Source organism: Numida meleagris, chromosome Z, assembly GCF_002078875.1.
Source record: "Numida meleagris isolate 19003 breed g44 Domestic line chromosome Z, NumMel1.0, whole genome shotgun sequence".
Lineage (NCBI taxonomy): Eukaryota > Metazoa > Chordata > Aves > Galliformes > Numididae > Numida > Numida meleagris.
The window spans coordinates 17,331,593-17,357,398 of NC_034438.1; the positions used below are offsets into that span (position 1 = coordinate 17,331,593).

Sequence of the window (25,806 nt, forward strand, 5' to 3'; positions counted from 1 at the left end):
ATGAATATCAAAAGAGTTCCCTGCAGCATGGGAGAGGATGGATGCAGTCTGATGCAAATGACTTCTGCCACTAACTGTATTTCCAGTTTTGCTGGCGGCAGAGTGAAAGAATATTTTGCATAATGGAATTCAGTTTTGTTTGTTTGTATGTTTTTTGTTTTGTTTTGTTTTGCTGTTTAAGCTAGTAGCACAACCCTAAAGAATTTCTTTTTTTTATGAATCCCAGCAGAATTTAGTGTCATCTGCCCTGCTGCTCTGTGACATTCCACTCTCTCAGAAACTTATTTATAGGCAACTGTCTTAAAATCTTGCTAGAGACCATTAAGATCTTAATTTAAATTGGATAAGTATTTCCAGAAAGTCAAAACTGTTAACACAGTCTGGCACTGTATGACACAGCTGTATGAGTCTTAACTGTTCACATATATATAGACCACATTCCTGAGGTGGTAACTCAGCCAGCTTTGCTGTGCTGACCAGTGTGAACAGTTGTAAACAGGGACTTTAACTTTCATTTGTAGAAAATACAAAAGCAAGAGAGATCTTTATGGAGGAAAGAGCTGAAACAATGGAGAACATGTCCCAGAATGCTTAACCTCAAGCACTAAGCAGTAAGGCTAAGAAGAGTTTCCCTATAGAGTTACTAAAAAACAAGAGCAAGGGAACTAGAGGAATTGGTGATGTGAAGAAAGCGGCCTGAAACTCACAAGAAAATGAAGAGTCACTGTTATCGTGACTCTGGGAAGGAGAAGGAATAAAATTCTCTGGCTCTGCTTGGTAAGCTGGTTCCAATTTTTGAATGCTGAAGCTGGAATGTTATGTTGGTTGTTTCTTTGCATGCAGAACCACAACCTCCTGTATATTCTTGGAAAATAATTAGATAAAATCAGAGACCGTGCTACTTCCTCTCATGAATATAATAATTTAATTTATTTGCTAGTTACTTAGGTTTCAGTGACAATAGTTACTTACACAACTACTGTGAAAATCTCCTTGAATCTCTTGGTTTAGTTGAAAACACACAGTGAGCCTCACCTTGGGAATATGTTACCTTGCAGTTGTTCCTTAGTTTCTCCACTTCCCCTTGGTGACATCTTGCCTCTATCTATCTATCATGGATACTCAGAACTCAACATATCACCATCTTTCTTTCCATTTTATTGCTATACTGTTCTGTTGTGCTGAACTAGGCACGACTATTTCCTCTTTGAAAAGGGTGGGGGTGGTAAGTGTAAGCCTCAGGAAGAAAGTTCAAGAAAGCAAGGTTTAAAAAGCATTTATTTTGCAAATGCACTGAAAGATATACTGAAATAAGTGTAAGCAAAATACTATCTTCATAGAGAAAACAACATTTTCATACTACACAAGAGGACTGAACCGATACATTCTTTATCAGCAGTCCTGGTCAACTGGGGAGGTCCCAGAAAACTAGAGGCTTGCCAGTGTTGTGCCCTTGATGGGAATGGTCAGAAAGAGAATCCAGTGAACTGCAGGTCTGTCAGCCTGACCACAGTTTCAGGGAAGGTCGTGGAGCAGATCATCTTGAGTGTGATCACACAGCATATGCAGGACAACCAGGAGATCAGACCTAGCAAGCATGGGTTCATGAAAGGCAGGTTCTGCTTGACCAGTATTCTATGAGCAGGTGACCCGCCTGGTGGATGAGGGAAAGGCTGTAGATGTAATCTACTCAGACTTTAGCAAAGCCTTTGACACTGTCTCCAATAATATTCTCCTGGGGAAGCTGGCAGTCTATGGCTTGGACAGGTACACTCTTTGCTGGGTAAAAAACTGTCTGGATTGCCAGGCCCAGAGAGTGATGGTGAATAGTTAGATCCAGCTGGTGACCGGTCATGAGTGGTGTTCTCCAGGGTTCAGTAATGGGACCTGTCCTGTTTAATGTTTTTATTGATGATCTGAATGAGGGGATTGAGTGCACCCTCAGTAAGTTTGCAGATAACATGAAGTTGGGAAGATGTGTTGATCTGCCAAAGGGTAGGAAGGCCCTTCAGAGGGACTTGGACAGACTGGATGGATGGGTTGAGGCCAGCTGTATGGGGTTCAGCATCACCAAATACTATGACCCTGCACTTCTGTCATAACAACCCCGTGCATCACTATACTCATGAGGCGGAGAGCCTGGAAAGCTGAGGAGTAAATGGATCTGCAGGGTGTTAGTCAACAGCTGTCTGCACATGAGCCAGCAGTGTACTCAGGTGGTCAAGAAGGCCAATGGCATTCTGACTTGTATCCTTACTTCAGAAATAGTGTAGCCAGCAGGACCAGGAAAGTGTCCACCTGCACTCAGCACTGATGAGGCTGCACCTCAAGTACTGTGTTCAGTTTGGGGCTCCTCACTTCGAGGAAAACATTGAGGCCCTGGAGGGTGTCCAGGAAAGGGTAACAAAGCTGGTGGAGGGACTAGAACAATGAGGAGTATCTGAGGGAACGGGGATTGTTTAGTCTGGAGACGAGGAGGCTCAGGGGATACCTTATCACTCTCTACAACTACCTGAAAAGGGGTTGTAGAGAGGTGGAGGTCGGCCTCTTCTTCCAGGTAACGGTGATATGATGAGAGGTAATGGCCTTGAGTCAGGGCAGGTTCAGGTTGGATATTAGGAAAAACTTCTCAGAAAGAGTGGTGAGGTATTGGAACAGGCTGTCCAGAGTGGTGGTGGAGTCACCATCCCTCAGGATGTTCAAGAAATGTGTAAATGTGGCTCTGAGGGACATAGTTTAGTGGCCATGGTGGTGATAGATCAACGGTTGGACTGGATGATCTTAGAGTTCTTTTTCAACCTTAATGATTCTACGATTCTATGACCTGAAGTAGCTGGTTTTGTTTTCCTAGGATTTTAACATACAACTCACACTTCTTTACGAGAAACTACCCCAAACCAAACCAATCAAACCAAAAACCAACAAAACAACAACAACAACACAACCAAAAAAATACCCAAACCCAACAAATAAACCCACAATCAATCAAATAACAACAACAAAAAGCAATAAAAACATCAAGTATTCTTATTCAGTGTTTTCTTACTCACTATATAGACAGTACTACACAGACTGGAGTGCTTCCCCAGTAAGATTGGGTAATCAGTTTGAAAATGAGCAACAGTTTTAAAAACAATGCCTGGACAAATATATGCCATTACTTTGAGATGGTACCCCATACCAGGATGTACTGGAAATACTTACACCCAATTGATGATATCAATTGATTAATATAACATTTGATCCTGTTTTGAGAGTCTGAACAGTATAATTTATTTTCAATAATGCTTCTCATTACCGTGTGTTGATGGCAGTGAAGAGTTAATACTGATCATCTGACCATGTGCATAAGTCTTGAACAGCTGGAGGATCAGTGCTGACTACTGTCAAGGACTTCCCATAAATACAACAAAAAAAGGAGTTATCTTGAGGAGAAGTCAGGCTCTTGAAGAAGTCCAGATGACTGCCAAATCAAAAAGGTCACTGGGGTGTTTTCCTCTCTGAAAAGTCTTTCTTGAGCTAAGCTATGATTTCTGTTATGAAAATATATTTAAAAATAGCTTCAGAGTTGGTTTCTCAGACTAGCTGTTGGGTTGAGATTGTTGGTAGATGTGCTTGAAAGGAAGTAGTTCACACCTGTGGCAGCATTTATTTGAAGGTCCTAAATAAAGAGAACATTTTGACACAGATTTCTGACATCTCTCAGCTGCAGACAGCTGAGGGATTTTTTTTTTGTCTCGAAGAATATTTGAAGTAGAAAACTCTACTTGAGTGCTATGTTTAGGCATAGCAACCAGTAGAAAAAGAAAACAACAACAACATTCTCTTGTGTGGAATGCAAAATCTGTCATGCTTTTGCAGACTGTAAACTTGGAGAAAACACATGAATGTGAGAATTCACTTGATGATCTTGCAGAGTTGGGAAAGATGGATATCCAGTGCAGCTCTAGGCCTCTCCTAGGCCAGACCGTAATCTCAAAAAGTAACTCCGTGAAGAAGATTTTCATCTTATTTTTCCTGAAAATTAAGGCTCTTTCTCAATCCTGTTCTACTGCTCTGGGGCTGTGGTTTCTGGCTAGGATCCCCAGTCCTGCACAAACAGTCCGTAGCCATGGGTAATGATGCATTTCAAACTGTCAGTGACAGCACTGTGACTACTGCACGTTTCCCAGCAGGAGCTTTGCAGCTGAGCTACCTTGGCTGACTAGTCAAGGTGGCTTTTGGCCAAGAACAGGCATAGGCCAGTGGCCAGGATCTAGTTTCAGACTCTGATTCTGTGCACTGTGCACTGAGAGGAGCCGTATATCATCTTTATTTTTCAGACCTTAGTTTGCCTCCTGCACTTCTCCACCTAGATTGTTGTAAATACTGAACATTCATAAGGAGGTTCCCATAAGCAGAGATAAAAGAGGCTATGTTTCAGATGGTTAACACATGGGCACTGAAGACGGCTCTCCTACCCAAGTTCTCAGAAGCCACTATTGCATGCTTAGTGTCTAATCTTCCTGTTTTAGTTTCCTAATATGTAACATTAGGATGTTATTATTTACTAGCTTACTGGGAAAGTTGCAGCAGTGGAGTGGCTACTAATTGCCAAATGCTAAATTTCACTAGACCATATAACAAGCCCTCCAGCTTGCTCCAAGATCTCTGTGAATTTTGGAAAGCAGGTGCTATCCTCATATAAAAGCTCAGAGGAAAATAAAGCCTTCATGAGAGCAGACTGTCTTCCTACTTATCACCTTACCAGTGAGCACCAGAAGAATGCAAAGATGGTGAGTGCTTTCCATTTAGATAAGTGAGCGTTTTCCATTTAGATAAGAGCTTACACCAGTTTCTGCAGCAACTTTAGAGTCTGTTTTCGACGCTTGTCAGTCATGTGCTGATCTGGAATTTACAACAGTGATGTTGAAAACTGATGGCAATAGATCTGACAAGATTGGTGGATAAAATTTTTATTATGAAAAAGAATTTAGGAAAGTATTTCTTGCTGCTGTGAACCAGGAGACCAAGGACCTTACAGTTACCACAGTTAGGAACTTGCTATTTGAATTCTTAATGACTGTTCTTGAGGAAAGTAGCAATGTCGCTGTAAGTCCTGACATGCTGATTTTTTTAAATTTCTGAAACTGTTTTGAGGTTTGCGTCAGGAGCAGTAGAGTAGAGGCTTCAGCTGTGCTTTCACAATGCTCATAACTGCAGCATTTGGCAAAGTGTACAGTAGGCATGTATGTAAGAGTAAAAACAATAAAACCCTAGTGTAAATTACTTGGGCATAAAAACAACAAACTGTATAGAAGGAATTAGATGAACACAACAACACTCATCACTCCTTACAGCCTGCGCCACTGACAATCTCTACATTTCTGAGTGGAAATTTTCATGCATACTAATTATCATGAATTCACGAATGTGTGTCTCCTGAAGAAACCTAAGCAATGGCAAATCAGAAACTTTAATAAGATATGCCTTGGAACCTGCAGTGCAAATAAGATTTAATGTTATTTACAAGGAAATCAATCTTTTAAAAATGTCTAGCAGAGAGAAAAAGACCGCAGGGACAATGACATCTCCAAGTGGCTTTAGCCTGTAGTTTCTAGGACATAATGAAAAGACACCCATATCAACAGTGGAAAGAAAATCTTTGTGAGTGAGATTGCAACCTAGTGAACTGTGGAAAAAACAGACACTTTAACAGGAAAGGCCAAAGCACAAAAATATTTTTAGAGTTTCAAGTATTAAAATTCTCAAAATCATCCAACCCCTTTCTGATAAATACCCTACACAGGATGTCTTGGATACACAGCAGGAGGGTGAATGAACCTTTAAGAAGCTCCAGACTCCCAGATCAGAACAAAATACAACTGTCTGGTGTTAGGAGCGAGACAGAATGGGAGACAGAATCTCCCTACGGGTTAATTCATCATTTTAAGAATTTAGTGTAGTTCTCAGTAATAAATCTCTGCCTTATTTCCCAGAGCCTACTACTAATAGTCACATAAATAGATCATGACTGGCAAATTTTACAAATAGAAAATGTTACCTGTATACCACTGTATACTTAGTATGTATAGGTTTAGCATTTCTCATTACAATTTATATTTCTTATATTTGGCGTTTATGGTGCAACGGAAGGTCACCGTGATCCAAGTATCTTTAGAGAACCCGTAACAGTGACACGTGGAATTGGAAAGTTAGCAGGAGGCTTTACCAGGTAGGTATCTGCAGAGACTAGTCTCAGTAATAGCTGCAGAAGACAGGCCTTGACAGTGTTGGCTAGAAGGCAGGGAACACTTGTTGGATGGACCTGGACTTTACTTCTTGGCTACATGTCTGCTGCTTCACATCAGGTACTGCCCAGTGCTTTTGGTTAGAATTAGCTTTGATGTTGGATACCTGACAATCTTAACTGCCTCACTGCTAATCTTGAACTTCTCTACCAACAGAAATAACACAAGAAAATCTTTACTTTCTCTGAAACCAAGGAATGTAGGAAAATCCTATGGATGTTGTGAGAGAAAAAAATCCTTTCAAAATACAAAGTCACAACAATGCACTATTGCAATACTTTTGTCTTCTTCAAAATCGTTATTATAGTGCAGATGCAGTGTAATAGGTTTAATGACTGATGGTGAGAGTATGATCAAATTATGGAGATTATTATAGGAGTTATCAAAAATCATTTGAAAGACTGCACAGTCTCTGGTCACAGCCAGCACACGTTCATGAGGGAGAAGTCTTGTTTAACTAATTTGATTTCCTTTTATGACAGTGTTACGCCCGTAGTTGACCAAGAGAAGTCAGTTGATGTAATGTTTTCAGATTTCAGGAAAGCTTTCAATACTGTTCCTCACAGTATCCTTCTGGAGAAAATGTCCAGTGTACAGCTCGACAAGTACATATTGTGATGGGTGAGCAATTGGCTGATGAGGTTATATAAGCAGTCAGTCATTAGTGGGGTTCTGCATTTTACGGCCAGTTTTCTTTAACATTTTCATAAATGACTTGGATACAAGACTAGAAGATATGCTAAATAATGATGATGCTAAATTGGGATGAGCTGTTGATTCCCTCAAGAGCAGCCTTGCAGAGATCTTGAAGAATTAGAGGGCTAGGAAATAACCAACCACATGAATCTCAACAGAAGCAAGCGTCAGATTCTGTACCTGGGACAGGACAATCCGGTTATGTATACAGACTGGAGGATGAGAGGCTGGAGAGCAGCCTGGCAGAAAGGGATCTGGGGATGCTGGTTGACAGCACATTGAACATGAGCCAGCAGTGTGCCCTGGCAGCCCAAAGGTCCAACCATACTCTGGGGTGCGCCAGGCCCAGCACTGCCAGTGGGAGAGAGGAGGGGCTGTCCCCTCTGCTCTGTGCTGTGAAGCCTCACCTCCAGCACTAGGTGCAGGTTTGGGTGTCAAAATATGGAGGACATAAAGCTACTAAAGAGTGTACAGAGGAGGGCTACAACGCTGGTGAAGGGTCTCGAGGGCAAGGTGTGTGAGGAGTGACTAAGGCCCCTGTGTTTGTTCAGCCCAGAGCAGAGGAGCTGAGGGGAGGCCTCATGTCGGCTGCAGCTCCTCACAGGGAGCGGAGGGGCAGAGGGCGTCAGGGCCTGAAGGAAAGGCATGGAGCTGTGCCAGGGGAGCATCAGGTGGGGGGTTAGGGACAGAGTCTGCACCAGAGAGTGGTTGGGCACTGGGACAGGCTGCCCAGGGCAGTGGGCACGGCCCCAAGCTGCCAGAGTTCAAAAAGCATTTGGACAGTGCTCTCAGACACGAGGCTTGAATTTTGGGTGGTGCTGTGTGGAGCCTGAAATTGGACTCAGTGGTACTTGTGGGTGCCTTCCAACTGGGGATATTCTGTGATTCTATGATTCCATGATTAGATGAGCTCTTACAGCCCTTTTAGATTTGTTTGAAAAGTTGCTATTAAAAAAGTTGCTCTAAAGTGGTAATGATGCTTTTGATGCTTTGCAGTAAAAAAAATACATAGATTGTGCAGATTTACCTTTGGTGGTGATAGATGAGTACAGTATTTGATGTGAAGAGGCTGAGATCTCCAGTTTTGGCAGAAGTAGCGGTTTTTAAAATGCCTTATTAGAACTGAGTTTTAGATATAGGTTACTCTTTAGGTACTTAAACTGGAAGATTGGCCTTTTTATCACATAATCTGCTCATTGGTAGAGTAGATTTGAAAGATCCCCATAATACTGCACATCTCTTTGTTTTACCTTTATGAACATTTCTCTCTGAAAGAATGGAACAATGTAAACCTCCTTCACAGTTTGCTGGAAGGGTGCAACACTGCATTCAGTATCAATCCATACATAAATTGTCCACTGGAATAATGTCTGTGCTGTTTTCAAAAGCATTTTCAAATTCTACTCATATTAATGATATATGGTAAGTACAATGTGTTCCAGTAAGAAAGTGTATTATGTTTTGTTCAGAAAATGTATCCTGTATGTATATTTATTTTCATAACTCTCTGTGCCAAGCCAAACTCCACAGACAACTGAGTACTGCAACACTATTGAGTTAACATTCAACTAGTGCCACCAGAGATGTGTTAGAGATGTTTAATCCCCAGGCAGAAGGAAAACGTCTCTGTTATGACCTACTGACCAGACATTTCTTGGTAATTGCTAATCAGCTGTCTTTGCCTTTTGGCTATCCTGCCATTATTGTTCAGGAAAGGAGCAAGAGGTCAATATAGCTTAAGTTGGTATTGGTTCATTTGTTCTCTTCTTTGCAGTGTGCTGCAGTGAACACTTCACATTCCTCTGAAGGTGAAAGACTTAACATTGTTTGACAAGTTTGTTTACTAAGGAACTTGGCTACCCAAGCACAAAGACAAAAATAGTTTATGGTGAGAACATTTTGGAGAATAATTTTCAGTGCTTTCTTTAAGCACTATTTTTTAAAAAAAGATCTATATTTGGTAAACTGTGAACTACCTCTTTACTAATGCTTTAGAGAAGAACAGCGTTAGAAAAGTGACATGGATTTTGGTTCTGATTACTATATACTTAAGAATGTTCAGGGAAATACTGCAGTCTACAGGCAATTAGTTTTTCGTTCCTTTCCTGACAAAAAAAAAAAGTCTATTTTCTGTGTTAATGACCCAGGGGAAAACATCACTTCTTCCCAGAAAAAAAGTGGGTTATGACAGAAAAAAAAAACAGCTAGCAGATGTCTCCTACTAGCTATTTCACACAAGTTGATTGTGTAGACAGAAGGCAGTGCTAATGTGTTTCTTGCTTCAAGTGATTGCACGTGAAGTTCTCCATTTTTTTAAGGAATTTCATTTGGAAGACAGTGTTAACCTTGATCAAAAATAGTTCATTATTCAGGTTTGTCCCGACATACTGCATTAAAAATAGTAATGCCTATACTGACATTTAGGGTTAACATAGAGGTTACTTGCTGTCAGTCAGTGCTGCATGAACTACCTTTTCCTTCTTATCATTGCAGTCTGCACCAAAACCATCTGATTTTTCAGCTTTGATAGTGCCTTAAGACCTACACTGAAATTTGAGTGTTCTACAGTGTTTTAATGTGACTTATAAATGACTTGCTTCTTGTGTGAGGCGGCAGAGGGTTGTACAAGAAAGCTAGAGTCAGAATGGGGAGTTTAGGGGTTGCAGCTGGTGGACTTCCCAGGCAGAGAAATTTAGGGGCACTGGAGAGGAGTGCAGCTCAGGTAGGGGCCCTGCGGAACGGGCACCAGTCTGCATGAGTGACTCTGGACTTTCCAGTGAGACTGGTCTGAGGCTGGTCATGTGCAAACACAGAGCATGCCAGATTTTTCCTTTGACAGAGCATGCTTTTGTCATGCAGTATTTTTTCCATCTGGCCTCAGGGACTAGGTTGCCTGTCAGGCACAAACACACAAGGTCTTTACTCCCATGGATTGCAGCAAGAAGCTAGAAGTACACATCACCTTGCTACTTTAATTTGATGTTTAGAAATAAATAAAATATCCTATTATTTGTGTCTAAAAGTTCCCTTTTTTCTTTGTTGCTTCAGAGCAGCTGTTGTGCTTTTTGCTTTCTGGGACTGCCCGTGACAACCACCGGCCATTCTACTTATTACCTCAAGGCATTTGGAAACTGCAGCTTACAGAGACATAATTATCTTTCATGCTAGGCTTGTCTTTTACTGTGACACAGCAAAAGAAACATTTGCACAGATAATAAAATGTTTATCTAGAGACAGACAGAAATACCACATTCTGGTTGGAGCTGTTGATACAGGACAGATTTACTAGCAACAGTGATACAGAATGGGTGATAAAAGGCAACTGCCCTTCCCCTCATGCTGCCCACAGTATTCATTCCCCAGTGGACTTTGGTTGGTCCTAACAACCTCCTCTGTAATCGGAAGTGGAGAAACCTCCTGGGTAATAGCAGCAATATTTAGATAAGAATTCTGAGGCAAGAGAAGGATGGTGTCTTTGTTGCCTTCTAGGAGAAGACAGCCTTGTGAAATGTTTAGTCAAAGGCTTTAGCACTTGCCAAGGCTTTTGAACTAAACAGCAGTCTAGTTAGACCTCCTTCAATATGGGGGATCAAAGCACTAAAATGATGCTTAATAACTCAGTACCATGTGATCTTTGTTTCAAGAAAACAACAGTGAACAACTGCATTTTTGTAACAGAGGTACATTATATATTAAAGATGTGTCAATCTGTCAGTGCAAAGTACAGTTTTGAGCAGCATGTGCTATAGCCTATATACTGAACAAGGATTTGTGTTTCATTGTACTTTGTCTGGCTTGTAGAAGTCACAAAACTCACAAACTTGAAATGCAGAAAATATGTGAAAAATAAAGAGCCAAAAAAAGTTTGCTAAAACTTTTTTTTTAATTTTGAGATTATTATTTTAATCTTAAAAAGATAATTTTGATAGCACACAGCTTCAGAATCAGCACCTTTACAAAGTATAGAGAATCCCCATCAATTTGTGTTTCTTTAATTCTGAAATGTAAATTACACAGAAAATCTTACTCTTTCTTCCTGTTTTTGATGGAGGGCTTAACAGTGCAATGCTGCAACAACATTTCATGTTATGAAGATCTCATTCACAAAATAGATTTACAGCACATTAAATACTTAGTATTTCCATCAGAAATGAAAACTATAATGAAAATGCCTATCCAAATACACTGTGCAGCTTTTATTATGTTCCATCCTTTCTTTTCTTTGTTTCTGTTCACTTACACTCCAGCTTACAAGAGCATCATTAGAGCAAATTAATGAGTTTTTACTGTATACTTATCTTGTAACAAGCTCTGGGATATATTTCAGCCGATGTGCTTGAGGCCAGTGCAATGAGTTAATTTTCAGTTTGGTGAGGGATTTTCTCAAGCTGTTCTGCAGGACTGGATTTCTTTTGGCTTGGGATAGCAGGGAGGACACGGCTTGGTTTCAGAGGCTCTCCTGATAGATCAGGCAAGAAAGAATATAGCAAGTGATTGTGAGAATGTCCCCTTTTCTGAGATCTGGATGATGGTGCTGGTGGGAGAATAACTGCTCCAGTCCGTAGGGAATTTAAAGGCAGGGATTTAAACTTCTTAGCACCCTGAGATGGTAGTTGAACTATAGGAAAAAAAAAAGAAAAAGACAGAAAGAGTGCACAGAAAGTAAGAAGTGTGACATTTTTACAAATGCTAGGTTTGCTTTTGCTTTGTTTTGTCTTGTGTTGTGTATACTCAGAGCTGCTTTTGAAAGAAGTGATCAAAATGCGAGTAAAAAATTCCTAAGGCCTTTCAGGTCTAATCTTCAGCTGAAGAAAAGAATTCTAGTATCAGGAGATTTACTTATCAGTAAGACCCCAAAAGTTCAAATGTTTACTTTTGATAAACATGGAATCCACAGTTTGAAAGAGATTTGTTGTGTTCAGAGAGACAAGATATCTTCAGAAAACAGGCTGCCTGAAACAGAACTGTTCCATGGTAATGTATTAGTTTTAACAAAACTTTTGTGGGTAGATGCTTTATTTTTTCAAGGGAAATTGCAGAAAAAAATTGTTGGGGGATGAAATGGACACTTGGGACACTGTGTGGGTTTTCTAGGCACACTCAATCATGAATGTAAGTCCAAATAAATACATGCTCTGCCTGTCACAGGCCTAATACAGCAGCCTAATACCCTCAGCACGCTTAAGACTCGAACTGAAACACAAGAGCCACGGCTGTTGTGTGTTTTGTGTATTTCAGCAGTCCTGGAAGAAGATGAGGATTTAGAGCATGTGTAACTTCCACCTCACAAAGAGCACTGTAACAATGCTGTGTTTTAGAGTTAATACAGTTTTATGCCTTCTCTAAATTCAAGTCCTCAAGCTCCTTCAGTCAGGCAACTTGTTAACTTATTTCACAAATTATTTAAAAGGAGAATTCAAGACCTTAATAATAGACCTATTTTTTCTCTGCCTTTGACCATATTTTATTCACAAGCTCTTTAATTTAAACACTTCTTGTTTCTTTCCTTGTTTGTTTTTCATTCTGACCATATAAGGAGTTTCCAACAGGAGCTAACGCCATCCCTATTTTTGCTACAGATTCTTCCTCGATATTCTTCACATTAATATTTCCCTGATTGCTGTTTCAATCCATCAGCAATTTCCTTCCATCTTCATCTGTCATACAGGAGGCTATTAATGTTTACATCTGAGATGTTCTATTTTTCATTTCATCCTAATAGTCAAAACAGCTTCCAGAAAGTTATTTGGTTTCTCTGTCTTTTTTGGTGACTTCGTCCTTTGAGATAAGCCAAAAGTGTTTCCTAGTGGTCAGGTATTTAAAGCCATTCTGTGACTGGTATCACGCTTGTGTCCTGATTCTTAACATGTGGAAAGAATCTTGCTGTTAAGCAAAAAATGACTTTCAGCCTTCTTCATAAAGATAATTTTCCTGATGCAAGTTGAAGGAGATTCTACAGAAGTTTCATTGGAATCTTGCGTAATTCCAGAGAAATATCTGAAGTTAATCTTGATTTAAAATGTTTTAATAGAGGTTTAAATGAACTAATTTGTATTAGAAATAACAGGCCACATCATCAGCTGGTGTGAACTGGATAACTACTGTAGTCAATGTACCTATGGTAAAATGGACCTTAAAAGTTAATTTTAATCTTAAAATTCCCCCCAAACAAATTAAACCTTTAAGACACTTGAGGAACTTAGAGACAGAATAATGGATGGAGTGTCTTGTGTGCTGTAGATTAAAAAGACAAGAAAACAGGACATAAGAGATTTCAGATAAGTCAACCTAACTTTTATACCTACTTTTATACCTTAACTTCACATTGTTTATCAAGAAATATCATAAAGAGTCACTGGGCCAGTGGCACAGTGGATGCAAGAGAAGTGAGAAATTATGTAATTTTAACAAGGAAGGAATATTAACTTTGTCACAAGTTTTCATATTAAGAAAAAGATGCATCCATTAGACCTGAAAAAAAAAGGCTCTGAGGTATATTTTCTGGAGAACAGGTTTATGATGCAAAATTACCTGGATAAATTGGAGAAATACAAGAAATTCAGATAACGAAATTCAGCAAAGGAATATGCAAAATACTGTAGATAGGAGATTTAAGACAAAGAAATGAAAAAAAAAAAAAGCCCTAAACCACCAAAGTCAACAGAAAAAATGGAAATAATTGGCTAGGTCAGCAGCAGTAGCACAGCTAACAGGATGCAGTCTGTCCTCAAGTCAAAAAATACCCTGCAAAATTTTAAACAGAAACTCTGAACCTTCCATGTCTCAGTAAAGAGGGAGGAAGCACAAAAGTCTTGTCATTGATGATTTTGAAATAATACATATAATGACAACTATTATTATTTGTATTGAAACACAGGGTACTGAACCCAGCAGTGGAGTCTCTGAGATACAGAACCATTTAGTTGAGTCACCACACTTTCTGAAGCTATACAGAGCAAAAGCACTGGTAATTATTTGTGTTCAGAAGGCAGAGTCAGTTACCCAGGAAAGAGCAATGCTAAAAGAGCTACTAAATCAGGAAACCTTTTTCACTCAGAAGAGACTCTGAAGCAGTTGTTATTATAAACTGCAGAGACCAGAATAGCACTGTCAGGAAGGCATTGCTGAAGGATTATGTGCTATCCTGGAGAAGGGATGCTCTTTGACTCCTTCCCTTTACAAACAGTGAATCATGGTAGCCCTCAGCAGAGAGAAAGATGCTTCACGGAATGCTTTGCTGTTATCTTGGGAAAGAAGAAATTTCAAATCATGATAAATAAAAGCAAAAGCAGCTACAAAGCCCTAGATAATACTGTTAAATGACCTGCAGAAATACATCTTCCTTTTTTTGCTCAACAAGTAATAACCTCACAATGGTTTCAGACATTCCTTGCCACATGAAGAAGTGAGAGCAAAAGACAGTTCTCTTGAAGGTTCCATATTTGCTTGGAAAATGCTTTTGGCATGGTGTGAGCAGTGTATAACTGCTGTTAAGTGTGTTGTCCAGGGGTCCTTGGGAGAGCTGTGTGATGAGGTAGGAAGGGTGTTTGGATATAATGTAAGAGAGATGTCAGTTCATGCCAAGGCTACTCCATTTGAAGTACCTCTTCGACCCTGGGAACGTCTGCAGTATGGGAGCTTATGGCTTAAAGTCACTGAAATCCATTGCTAATATCTTCCTCCTAACTTGAATTTTAAGATATATTTGCTTGGACATTAAAACATCTCTCTTTTTTTCATTGTCCTTCCTTTTGTTTATTTCTGACAAGTTTCAGTTCTCTTTCTAATTTTTGCTTATTTTATCTTTCCAGCTCCCTACTTTCTTTTTTTTTTTTTTTCCCCACTGGTTTAGTTGCATGCTTTTAGCACACATCTACTGTAATGAAACTAGTAGAAAAACACAAATGTTTATACTCAAACTTCATTGCTGGAGCCATTTGCCTGTATAATGGCTGTGTCTGGAACAGTAATATTTTTAGGGCTGGATGGACGGTGACTGAAATTTTGGCTCTGAAATAGATATTTGGAAAGCTCCAGCATCAAATGTGTCATTTATGTTAACAAAGAAGAAACTTAATCTATTTTGAAAACAGAATAATAGAATAATAGAATCGTAGAATCATAGAATCACAGAATGGTTTGGGTTGGAAGGGACCTTTAAGATCATCTAGTTCCAGCCCCCCTGCTATAGGCAGGGACACCTCCCACTAGACCAGGTTGCTCAAAGCCCCATCCAGCCTGGCCTTGAATGCTTCCAGGGAGGGAGCATTCACAACCTCGCTGGGCAACTTGTTCCAGTGCCTCACCACCCTCACAGTAAAGAATTTCTTCCTAATATCTAGTCTAAATCTACCCTCTTCCAGTTTAAATTTCCCCTTGTCCTGTTGCTACATGCCCTTTTAAAAAGTCTCTCTCCTGCTTTCCTGTAGGCCCTGTTCAGGTACTGGAAGGCCACTGTAAGGTCTCCTCGAAGCCTTCTCTTTTCCAGGTTGAAGAGCTCTAGCTCCCTCAGCCTGTCCTCATAGGTGAGGTGCTCTTGTTGTCTGATCATCTTTGTGGCCCTCTTCTGGACCTGCTCCAACAGCTCCATGTCATTCCTGACTGGGGGCCCCAGAACTGGATGCAATACTCCAGGCGGGGTCTCATGAGAGCAGAGCAGAGGGGAAGGATCACCTCCCTCGACCTGCTGGTCACACTTCTCTTGATGCAACCCAGGCTATGGTTGGCCTTCTGGGCTGCAAGTGCACATTGCCAGCTCATGTTGAATCTTTCATCCATTGACACTCCCAAATCCTTCTCCTCAGGGCTGCTCTCAAACCGTTCTCTGCCCAACCTGTACCTGTGCTTCAGATTACCTGACCCAGATGCAGGACCTTGCACTTGGCCTTATTGAACTTCATGAGGTTGGCATGGGCCCACCTCTCAGGCCTGTCCAGGTCCCTCTGGATGGCATCCCTTCCCTCTAGCATGTCAACTGCATCACTCAGCTTGATATCATCTGCAAACTCACTGAGAGTGCACTCAATCCCACTGCCCAAACTGCCTGCAAAGATGTTAAATAACACTGGTCCTAGTAGCAATTCCTGAGGATCTCCACTCATCACCAGTCTCCACTTGGACTTTGAGCTGATGACCACAACTCTCTGAGTGTAACCATCCAGTCAATTCCTTATCTAGTGATTGGTCCATCCATCAAATCCATTTTTCTCCAGTTTGGCAGCCAGGATGTCATGTGGAACAATGTCAAATGCTTTGTACTAATCCAGGTGTAACTTAAATAACTTTCCTTTTATTATCTTGAACCACTGTTTGGGCAATAATGCCACTTGTATAAATGTACTTTGTTAGTTCACTACATGATGATTACTAACTCTGATAATTATATCTTATTTGCAGAGCATGTTTTCTGGCACAAGACTATAACTAAAATCCAGGTTGTTTGTGTGAATTTCTGCAAAAATACCAGTGATTCCAAAACCTTTTTGTTTTTCAGAATTTTGTTTACAACAATATTTTGAGTAGAAGACAGAGAATGTCAGTAGAAAGCTTGAAAACAGGAAGAAAACTTGGAGCTGAGGTTTCCAAAGCAGTTGGAAGATTTTCTTTCTCCCAAGGAGGCAGAGAATAGCACCTCAGAATTGCACAGCCTTTTTCATTTACTGTGCAGCAGCATGGGAGAATTCTGCATTTCCCGTACCCAATCTGATGTTCTCTATAAAGCTACCTCTGCTCTTTCATTTTCAGTAATGTTGTCATAGTGCAGTATTGTCTAACAAGCTCAGATCATGAGAGGGAAAGGATTTTATATTTAGACCTGAAAGCTCAATGCTTTAGGATCTGGCTAATCTGCAAGGTGGCAAATAGTAAACTACAAATCCTGATTCAAAATACACTGGGGGATTTGGATAGTTGAACACAAGAAAATGAGGATTAGAATTCGCATGCGAAGGACATCCCAGCCCTGGCTGGATCCAGACTGAGACACTGACTGAGTCTTGACACCCTGCCTGAGCTGTGGGCGCAGGGTGAGGCTTTCCTTGGCCTTCGGGTGGGACCTGGTTTCTTATTGTGTTAGGAATGGGGAGCTGGCTGACACTGCAGAGGAAAAAAGGCTGCTGCTCTCTCTACTCCTTTTTTTTTTTTTTTTTTTTTTCTCCAGTGTTACAGAAACTTCCCTGAAGCTGTTGTTGTTAGAATGAGAGAACTGAATGATTCCTACCTTCAAGTAAGAACTAGTCTAGTGCTTAAGACAGAGTGACAAGGGATCTGCCTTGGAAATTAAGAGGGAACTTCTATTTTGGAAACTTGGAGGTCTTGATGTAATCCTCTTCCCTCAAATTTTCACTAGCAAAAGGACACAAGGATCGGTGCCCATTATGATATTTTTTCATGCTGTCCGTAGAAGAGTCATTCCTTACTTTGGCTTCCATCTCACGTGTCTAACCCTCCTATGGTGTAGACACCTAGGTGGACACCTGACACCTCCTATTTATTAGGGTGTTGTCATCCATCTCTAGTGACTCCTTACATATTGCAAGTCACCTTTTTACATCATGTCCTGCCCCTGTTACCATAGACAGACAGCAAAAGCAATAGTTTCTGATAGTGAAAAATCCCATGTCTGTAAGAATTCCAGTATCCTCTGCTCTGGAAAGCAAATGTAGCACCAAACTCTCCTCTTTGTTGATGCAGATCACTTCTGTTAGATGATCTCTATGAAATGAAAAGGAGAAAAGGGCTGTGATCAGCAGCACAAAGTCCAGCTGGAAGTGGGCCAGCCAATAGTGAAATAGCCCTGGAGCTGATACCGGGGCCAATACTGCTTAACATCTTCATTAATGACTTGGACGATGATGAGAGTGCATCCTCACCATGTTTGCAAGCAATAAAAAACCCTGAGGAGTGGCTGATACAGCAGGTGGAAGTGCTGCCATTCAGAGGGCCTAGACAGGCTGGAGATACGGACTGAGAAGGGTCTTGTGATGTTCAGCAAAGTGAAATGCAAAATCCTGCCCCTGGGGAGGAATGGCATCCTGCATGCAATACATGCTCGGTGGGGATCAGCTGCCTGGAAAGCAGCTTGTCAGAAAGGAACATGGTGTCCTGATAGACAACAAGCTGAACAAGAGCCAGCAATGTGCCATTCTGGCAAAGACAGACAACATCATCTCGGGCTGTGTTAGGAAGTGTAGCCTGTGGGTTGAGGGAGGTGGGGCAACCACAGCTGGAGTACAGAGTTCAGTGCTGTGGCCCTTGCCACTGCAGAGACATGGACAAACTAGATCAAGTCCAGTGAAGGGTCACAGGATGATTAAGGGACTGAAGCATCTGATATCAGAGGACAATCTGAAAGAATGACTTTTTAGCTCTGAGAAGAGAAGGTGGCTCAGAGGAATCTTATCAATATATGTCAATGCCTGGTGGGAGGAGGTAAGGAAGAGGGAGCCAGACTCTTCTCAGTGATATCCTATGACAGGAAAAGGCTCGGGGAGCACAAATTTAAATACAGGAAATTCTATTTAAACAGAAGAAGAAACTTCTTCTCTGAGGGTGGTGAAACACGTGAAAAGGTTGCCCAGAGAGACTGTGCAGTCCCATCTTTGGAGATAGCCAAAACCTAACTCTGCGGTACAGAGCAGTTTACTGTAGGTAATACTGCTGTGAGCAGGGGGGTTGGAGCAGGCAGTATCCAGTAGTGCCTTTGAGACAACACATTCTGTGTTGCTGTGAAGAAGGGGAACACTGAGCTCTCTCAAACCTTCAGGTGCCAGTTATGAAGGCACACAGCATGATACTGTTGCTAAGGTTTGCCTGTACTTACATCTGTGAGCGCAGTGGTTGGGTAGAGGAGCCAGGCTGTTCCGCACAGGAGTAAGTTCTTTTATTTTGGGTTGGTCTGTGGATATCTTCTGAAAATTTTTACCTATGAAAGAAAAAGATAATCTATTATTATGTGAAAATAATTGTAAGCAATAAGATACACAGCAGATCTCTGGTTTCTGGGGAAAAAAAAAGAAATTTGGTAATTCTCAAAAAAATGTAATAATAAGAAATCACCAATTGAAAATAGCTCTTCACACATTTAAATAAAGACTGATTTAGTATAACCTTTTATAGCCTTTGTGTGTATGCTTTTCCCTTGCTCTTGTATAATACATTAATTGGTGCGCAAACAGCCACATTCCAGTAGCCAAATCTACATGATAATATTTGGAAAATAGATTTTAAGAAATGCTCATTTATACAGATCTGATTTCAGAATTAAAGATTTTGTTTTAAAACTTTTCTAGTAGGGTCTCTGCCTTTCTAAAGCACTAGAGCACTACAGGGCTGGAGCACCTCTCCTATGAAAAAAGGCTGGGGGAGTCTTGTTCAGCCTGGAAAGAAGAAGGCAGCAGGGTGACCTCATAGCAGCCTTCCAGTACTTAAAGAGAACTTATAAATAGGAGGGAGAGTGGTTTTTTACATGGCCAGACAGAGATTGAATAAGGGGAATGTTTTTAAACTAAAGGAGAGGAGATTTAGATTAGGTGTTAGGAGGAATTATTTTACTCATACTGTGATGAGGCACTGACACAGGCTGCCCAGAGAAGCTGTGGGTGCCCCATCCCTGGAGGTATCAAGGCCAGCCTAGATGGGGCCCTGGGCAGCCTGAGTTGGTGGAGGGCAGCCCTGCCTGCAGCAGTGGCTGGAACTAGACTGTTATTAAGTCACTTTCAACCCAACCAATTCTAAAATGCAAATGGAGTTGGAAAGTCAGGCTAGTGGTAGACTATCAGCAGTAAATATGAGAGGGTTTTGCTGCAGGTGAAATATAGCTGAACTGATATAAATGGATACAGATTCTTACTGAACTATGCTTTATGGCAATTTGTTTTTATCAAGACGAATAGATGCTGGAAAATGAAAATGTCTAATTGTGCTTTTTTACTGGCTATGATTAAAACTAACTTTGGTGTAGTACTAAAAGAAAATACAATATATTGAGTGACATAGTGCATTTCACTTTGTAAATGCCACATCAAATATTATTTTAAAAAAAAAAGTAGAACATAAAGCTCCAAAACAACATTTTTCCCACACCATTTCCCTGACTTGATCGTATCCTGTGACATCTGAGTCCCTCAAAATTTTGTTTTTTGTTATTCCTAAATCTGAGGTGAGTCTTGTAAGGAGTCTTATGCTGTCTTGGCAAATCACTGCTTGCCCAGCATGGCATTGCAACATAGCTCACTGTAGAACAAACATGCGCTCTTTTGGCATGCAGAGATGAGGGAAGACAGAGAGCAGATCTAGTAAAACATCTTAAGAAACAGCAAAGATGAAACGATGTAAATTGCCCTGATGACTTTGTAGCTGGCACTTGAATATATGTATGCACTACTGGGTTATGCAAGATAAATCTACAGAAAAACAGTTACAGAACAGTTTCCTAGAGGTGCACTGAAGTAATTGTGAAGACCACTATGTTACTAGCTAAAAGGTTTCTGTGTGAAAAGAGCTAAAGTAGTGTTTACCAGTCAAAACTGCCATATAGTAGTGCAGTCTTCAGCTTGGAATGGGACAAGGTTCTGGTCCAAAGATCATGGCAGCTGATTGATAGACACTGGATAACTGCATTCGCTCCTATGTATAAAGATAATGTATGTTGGGCTAATGCATGAAGAAAGTGTTACAGATGATCTGTGTCTAACACACACAGTCTTTGTTCTCCTTTTCCCATGTTTTATTTTTTATTTAGTCTTTAATACCTCTCCAAGATAATCACCGTGTGTAAAAGTTAGTAAATGTCTTTTATACACATTCCATCCTCTGTGCACAAAGAAATAACTATATAGGCAGCAGAAAATAAAGTCAGCTGCTCCCATAAGCAACTCAAGTTATATTGTTTTATTGTGATGTTTATGCTGAGAACGAACGGCTTTTTATATATGTACCATGACGGCCTTGATAAGGGGGAAGTTGTTTTTTTTCTGTAAATGCTGTAAATGTTTATTTCATAAATAGGGATATCTGGCAGCAAAACAAAAGTACAAAGCATAGCTATGTTTGCAAGACTGGTACGAACATTTGGAAAAGAAACCCTGTCTACAAGTTCTGGCATCAAGAGGAACTATTCTTTTCCTCTTCCTTCCTATATGCTCTACAAAATATCGGAGAACAAAAGCTTTTCTTTCTTTTAGACATTGTCTTTCTCACCGTAAGTGAATATTTATGATGGCATTTGAAATGGAAAAGAGGTTATTTCTTGATTATAAAACACAACATTCTTCACATGTTGTTCTTTAATTTTTCATTTGGATAAGTGAACCACATTGTCCTGTGTTTCTTTTTTAGATGCCTCCTTTTGCCCCTGTCACTTGGAATGTCTCCATTTATACAGTTTTTCCAATGAAATGTAGGTGGTAGTACATTTTGCAAAACGAGACAATTGCAATACTCATAAGTACAAAATGCTTCAGATAGTGGATGCCAGCTCAGCCACGTGGCTTACAAGGACTCCTCTTGCAATATTGGCAGTAGTTTTTGGTACAGTTCATCTTTGTTCCCCTCAGCAGATAGTAAGACAAACCATGATAGGTAAGTCTTACTCCTACCCCCAGCAACCTCTTTCCTTTGAATAAGTGTTAGGGCTCAGCTAGTAAATTGACTCATCTTTCCTTTCCAATAATACAGAAAACAGAACAAAAAGCCTCCAGAAATCCCCATCTATGTGTCAAGTGCCATAGTAGCAATATGCACAAAAAAAAGCTCTGACTTTACGGCATGGTCATGCAAGACAATTTACACTGTGTGTCAGCTGAAAAAATAGTTTTTAAATTGAGTTCCCTTAGATTATTGATGCCCATGATCCTGTTCTGGATATTCCATGATTAGAAGACTACGTAGAGCCATCACTGTCTTGAGAAACAGAGTATTAAGACTTCAGTGTCCATCAAAGAACAGATGTTTTTCCCCTCAGTTAGGCCTCCTGCATTAAAAAAGCAATGAGGAAGTGTCTTTCTGGGAGAGCTGCCTGCGCAGTGCTGCAGGCTGGGTGGGAGCCAGGCTTACTCTACTCCTGATCTCTGCAATCCATGCAGGCACAACACTTATACGTGTGCTGGAGACCTGGAAGCCCTGAAGCTCATAAAGGCCCTTGTAGCACTAATTCACAGCAAGGGAGGTGGCTTTAATTACAAGGCCAGACAGATTTAAACCACACATGAGCATGAAAAGGGGTAACCTGTTCTTTGTATTATGAAAAAAAATTAGCCACTATCTGGGTTGTGCAATGTACACCTGCCAGATGCTCTCTGCCTCCTTACATGCTTTTGCTGCACTTGCTTCAATGGAAGTCCTTCATGCCGCCTAGGGGAATCTTTCCATTGTTGGAAAGTTTTGTTAAAGGGAGCAGGTACACAGATAACTGAGGTTGCAGCAGTCTCAGGCTTTTTTTCTTCAGAGGCAGATAATAAGCTGTCAGAGTTTTGTTCTTCCTTTGGACATAGAAAAACAACTCCCACTGTAATAATTAGAAAGTAATTGATAGGATTTTGCTCTCATTCATGCATACAGACTGCTCCTCCTCTGCTGAATTCTAGTGCAAAGCATAAGGCCCTGAGTGTCTTTTCTCAGTCATTTGCCTGGCTGTGTTTTTTTTTTTTTTTTGTCATAGGTTGTTCATAGAAAACTGCCTGTCCTTCTGTCCACAACAAGCAAGGATTTAATCACACGGTTTTCTACAGTCATAAGAAAAATCTATAATTGTGTTTTAAATACCATGGTAGTGTTTCTCCATCAAATGTATTCATAGTCTAACTGATTTCATCAAGAATGTTCCCCATAATCATCCTCAGGTTTGGTTTATCCAGTTTTAGCTCATTCCTCCTCCTGCTGAACACACAAATGTCTCATTATATTTAGGTTGTAAGGAAGCCCTGCAGGTTTTCTTGTCTTCTACATGTGAAATGAACCTTGTGGACCTCAGTGTAGGAAGAATTATGCTGAAGCATTCCTTGACAGCCATGTGAAGTTTGGGGTTTGCATGGCTGAGTGAACAACTGAAGAATGCACAGTGAAAAAATATTTATGCCCATAAACCTGGTCTGTTTAGTTTTCAGGAACTTGGCCTGATGTTCAGTAAGTGGAACTTAAAAAAATTCAAATAGTTCCTTTTTATGCTGGAAAACTATTTCCAGCCTCAATTTGCACAATGTAAAATCACCCGATGTTCTGAAATTGCCTTCTCTTACTATTAGAGAATGGAATCAATATTTGTTATTCTACAGATCTCTTCATTTACAAGTTAGCACAGATTGCCATGCCATGCAGAGCTCGATGGTGACCTGACTCAACTGTGGGCTCCTCTCAGAATGGATTTCTGTTCACTGCTCCGGAGGATAACGGCTCATGTTTGCTGAGGGGAGGTTAGATTAATTTGTTGTGTAATGTTTACTCCTTGTTATGATGTACTGGTAAGTTTGGCAACTGCTCTTACTTGCTTCATTTTCAGCTGGATATTACAGTGGTTGGAAGGCATGCTAGATGTGTTTAGTTTTGGCATGTGACTAATCCCAAAGGAAATGAAGTTCAAGAAACTGTTAGGCTGAAGTGAACTCCAGCACATATAGGCCATACAGCAAGTTTCATTCAAACATGGATATGAGTCAAAGTACTAAATCCCTAACCCTGGTTTTGAGCTTACTTCTGAATTCTGACACCCTGCTTCAATATTGCTACATTATCTTTTCCAAACCACAGTACAAAAAGCATTTACTCTCTGTAAATTTTGCAACCTGAATTCAGCCATGGAGGAAACCTAAGCACACCACATTAAACCAAAGATCTGGCTGTCAGGACTGGTAGAGTGGGAAGAGGTGACACTATGCCCTGGAGTTAGTGCATGCCTGCAGGAGGAAATGGGCACACTGCAAAGCTGCCCAGCGTGGCACACACGGGCTTACCTGTTTGGACTGAGAAGCAGCTCTTGGCACAGTTAGAGATTTGAATACAGCACTGTTCCCTTGCATATCTAGTTCCATGGTTAAATGTGGACACAAAGCAACGTGCGCGACAGCAAGTCTAAACTTGCAATTCACAAAACCTGTATGTGATCTGCAGGCACTTGCTTTGCTCAGGTACCCCATATGTTTCCTAACTACCTGTATTTTTGCTGCTAGGCATAATCAGATCTCTGATTCTCATAATTAGAACTCGGATGTCTATTCAGATCTCTGATTTTCCGCACCTAATCTTCTTGCTTTTAGCTGTCAGCTGATATCCTGTACATACATTGTCTGTAGTTGTGACTGCTTAAAATCATGGAGTTGGAATGGACCCACAAGGACCACTGTGTTAAATTTCTTTCTCCTTTTCCAAGGAGAAGAAACTCAAAAAGATATTAAAGAAGTAGAATTGTCACAGGGCTGACTTACCTATTGTTTTCTTTTTCAGCTTGCCACATCAGTAGGGATTATACGATATGAGAGAGATAGAAGAAGGAAATTACCTGATGGAGAACTAGGAAGTGAGGGAAGGTGGGGAGGGCACAAAAGCACATGGTGAGATCTATCAGAGTTTAAGCCATTTATCGCTTTGTCTGAAGGAGTTCTAGTACAGGCTTTGTAGGAGAGTATTTGGTTAGGTTTTGTATTCCAAGGGTTATCCACCAAAGCCTGGCAGCTGCTTCTGTGATCCAGCAAGTCATGTTCGCTCCTACTCTTTTGAGACTTGTGTGCAAAATAGTGGGTGCTGGTGCTGGAGGACATGCTTGATGTTGTGCTCTGGGAAGCAGTTAGGAAGGAACTGCCTGCAGTGATTGGGGGGAGGCTCTGGGTTCTGATGGGCAGAAGTCCATGATATTCTGCTGGCTTCTTTTCTGGCATGAGGTACTTTGTGTCTGTGGTCGTTCTTTTAAAGTCAGTAGTGGTCACACGCTCATCTGGAATGTCTTTGCAGCTTGTGTCCATAATGCAATCAAAAGTGGTGATGATGTCATCTACTTCTGAGGTCTCCTCTGTAGTATATTGGTCTCTGCTTTTGTCTTTCTGAATGGTTTTCTGGTTCTCTTTCTTCTTTTTGCAGGAGAAGATGTGGTTCAGCATACTGAATCTTCCTTCTTTCTTAAGGAGTTTGTTGTTCTGAGAGGGAAACTGATGAACTAACTCAGATCTACTGAAAGTACAAATCAAAATGTGACGCCATTATTTACCAAATAATAAATAAAATGCTGCCTTTGCTAGCCCATGAGACGGGGTACATACTATTCAGATACATTTCTAGGGGTGGTTCAAGGAGGCAGAAAATGAGGACTCCAAATTTACAGTTAACAAAGACTGAAAATGATAGTACATTACTTCACTCTTTCTGATGGGGTTTGTTGCCTTACACTTATCTTAAAGCAGGCTCAGCATAGCTGTCAGGGAAAAAAACACAACAAACTTTTCTGGCTTCAGCATCTACCAGCTGCAAAATCATTATTCTTAATAGTGAAGCAAGATCCAATAATAACAAGAAGAACACCCTGGGATTTTTAAAACCAAGTGGTCAATGTATTATGTCACATTCAGAAAATATTATTTCCAACAGCACAGTCATTGCTAACACTGAAAAAGACACTACTTCATGTTCTTTTCCTTTCTTTTCCTTGCCTTGCCTTGCTTTTTTTAGTATTATTACCTTTTGAAGTCACTAACCCATGTACTGAACAGGCCTGGCAAAATTCTAGAAGACCTATCAAGATAATTACCTACAGTGGGCGTTGCTGTAGTGATTTTTAGATGAGATTTTGACTAATAAACTTTGCAGGCCTACTCAGACAAGCAGAGAGCAGCACAGC

The 25,806-nt window shown here is 40.6% G+C and overlaps 1 protein-coding gene across 1 annotated transcript in view; it reads right to left on the bottom strand.

The window, feature by feature from the left end:
* Window positions 10,934-25,806, bottom strand: part of ANKRD55 (ankyrin repeat domain 55) — a 47,240-nt gene continuing 32,367 nt past the window's right edge. Inside the window, exons 9-11 of the mRNA XM_021381572.1 lie at window positions 24,478-25,142; window positions 18,808-18,909; window positions 10,934-11,604 (exon numbers count right to left, since the gene is read on the bottom strand). Coding sequence (XP_021237247.1) covers window positions 11,342-11,604; window positions 18,808-18,909; window positions 24,478-25,142 — 1,030 coding nt within the window. The 3' untranslated portion in view covers window positions 10,934-11,341. The remainder of the gene's footprint in view (window positions 11,605-18,807; window positions 18,910-24,477; window positions 25,143-25,806) is intronic.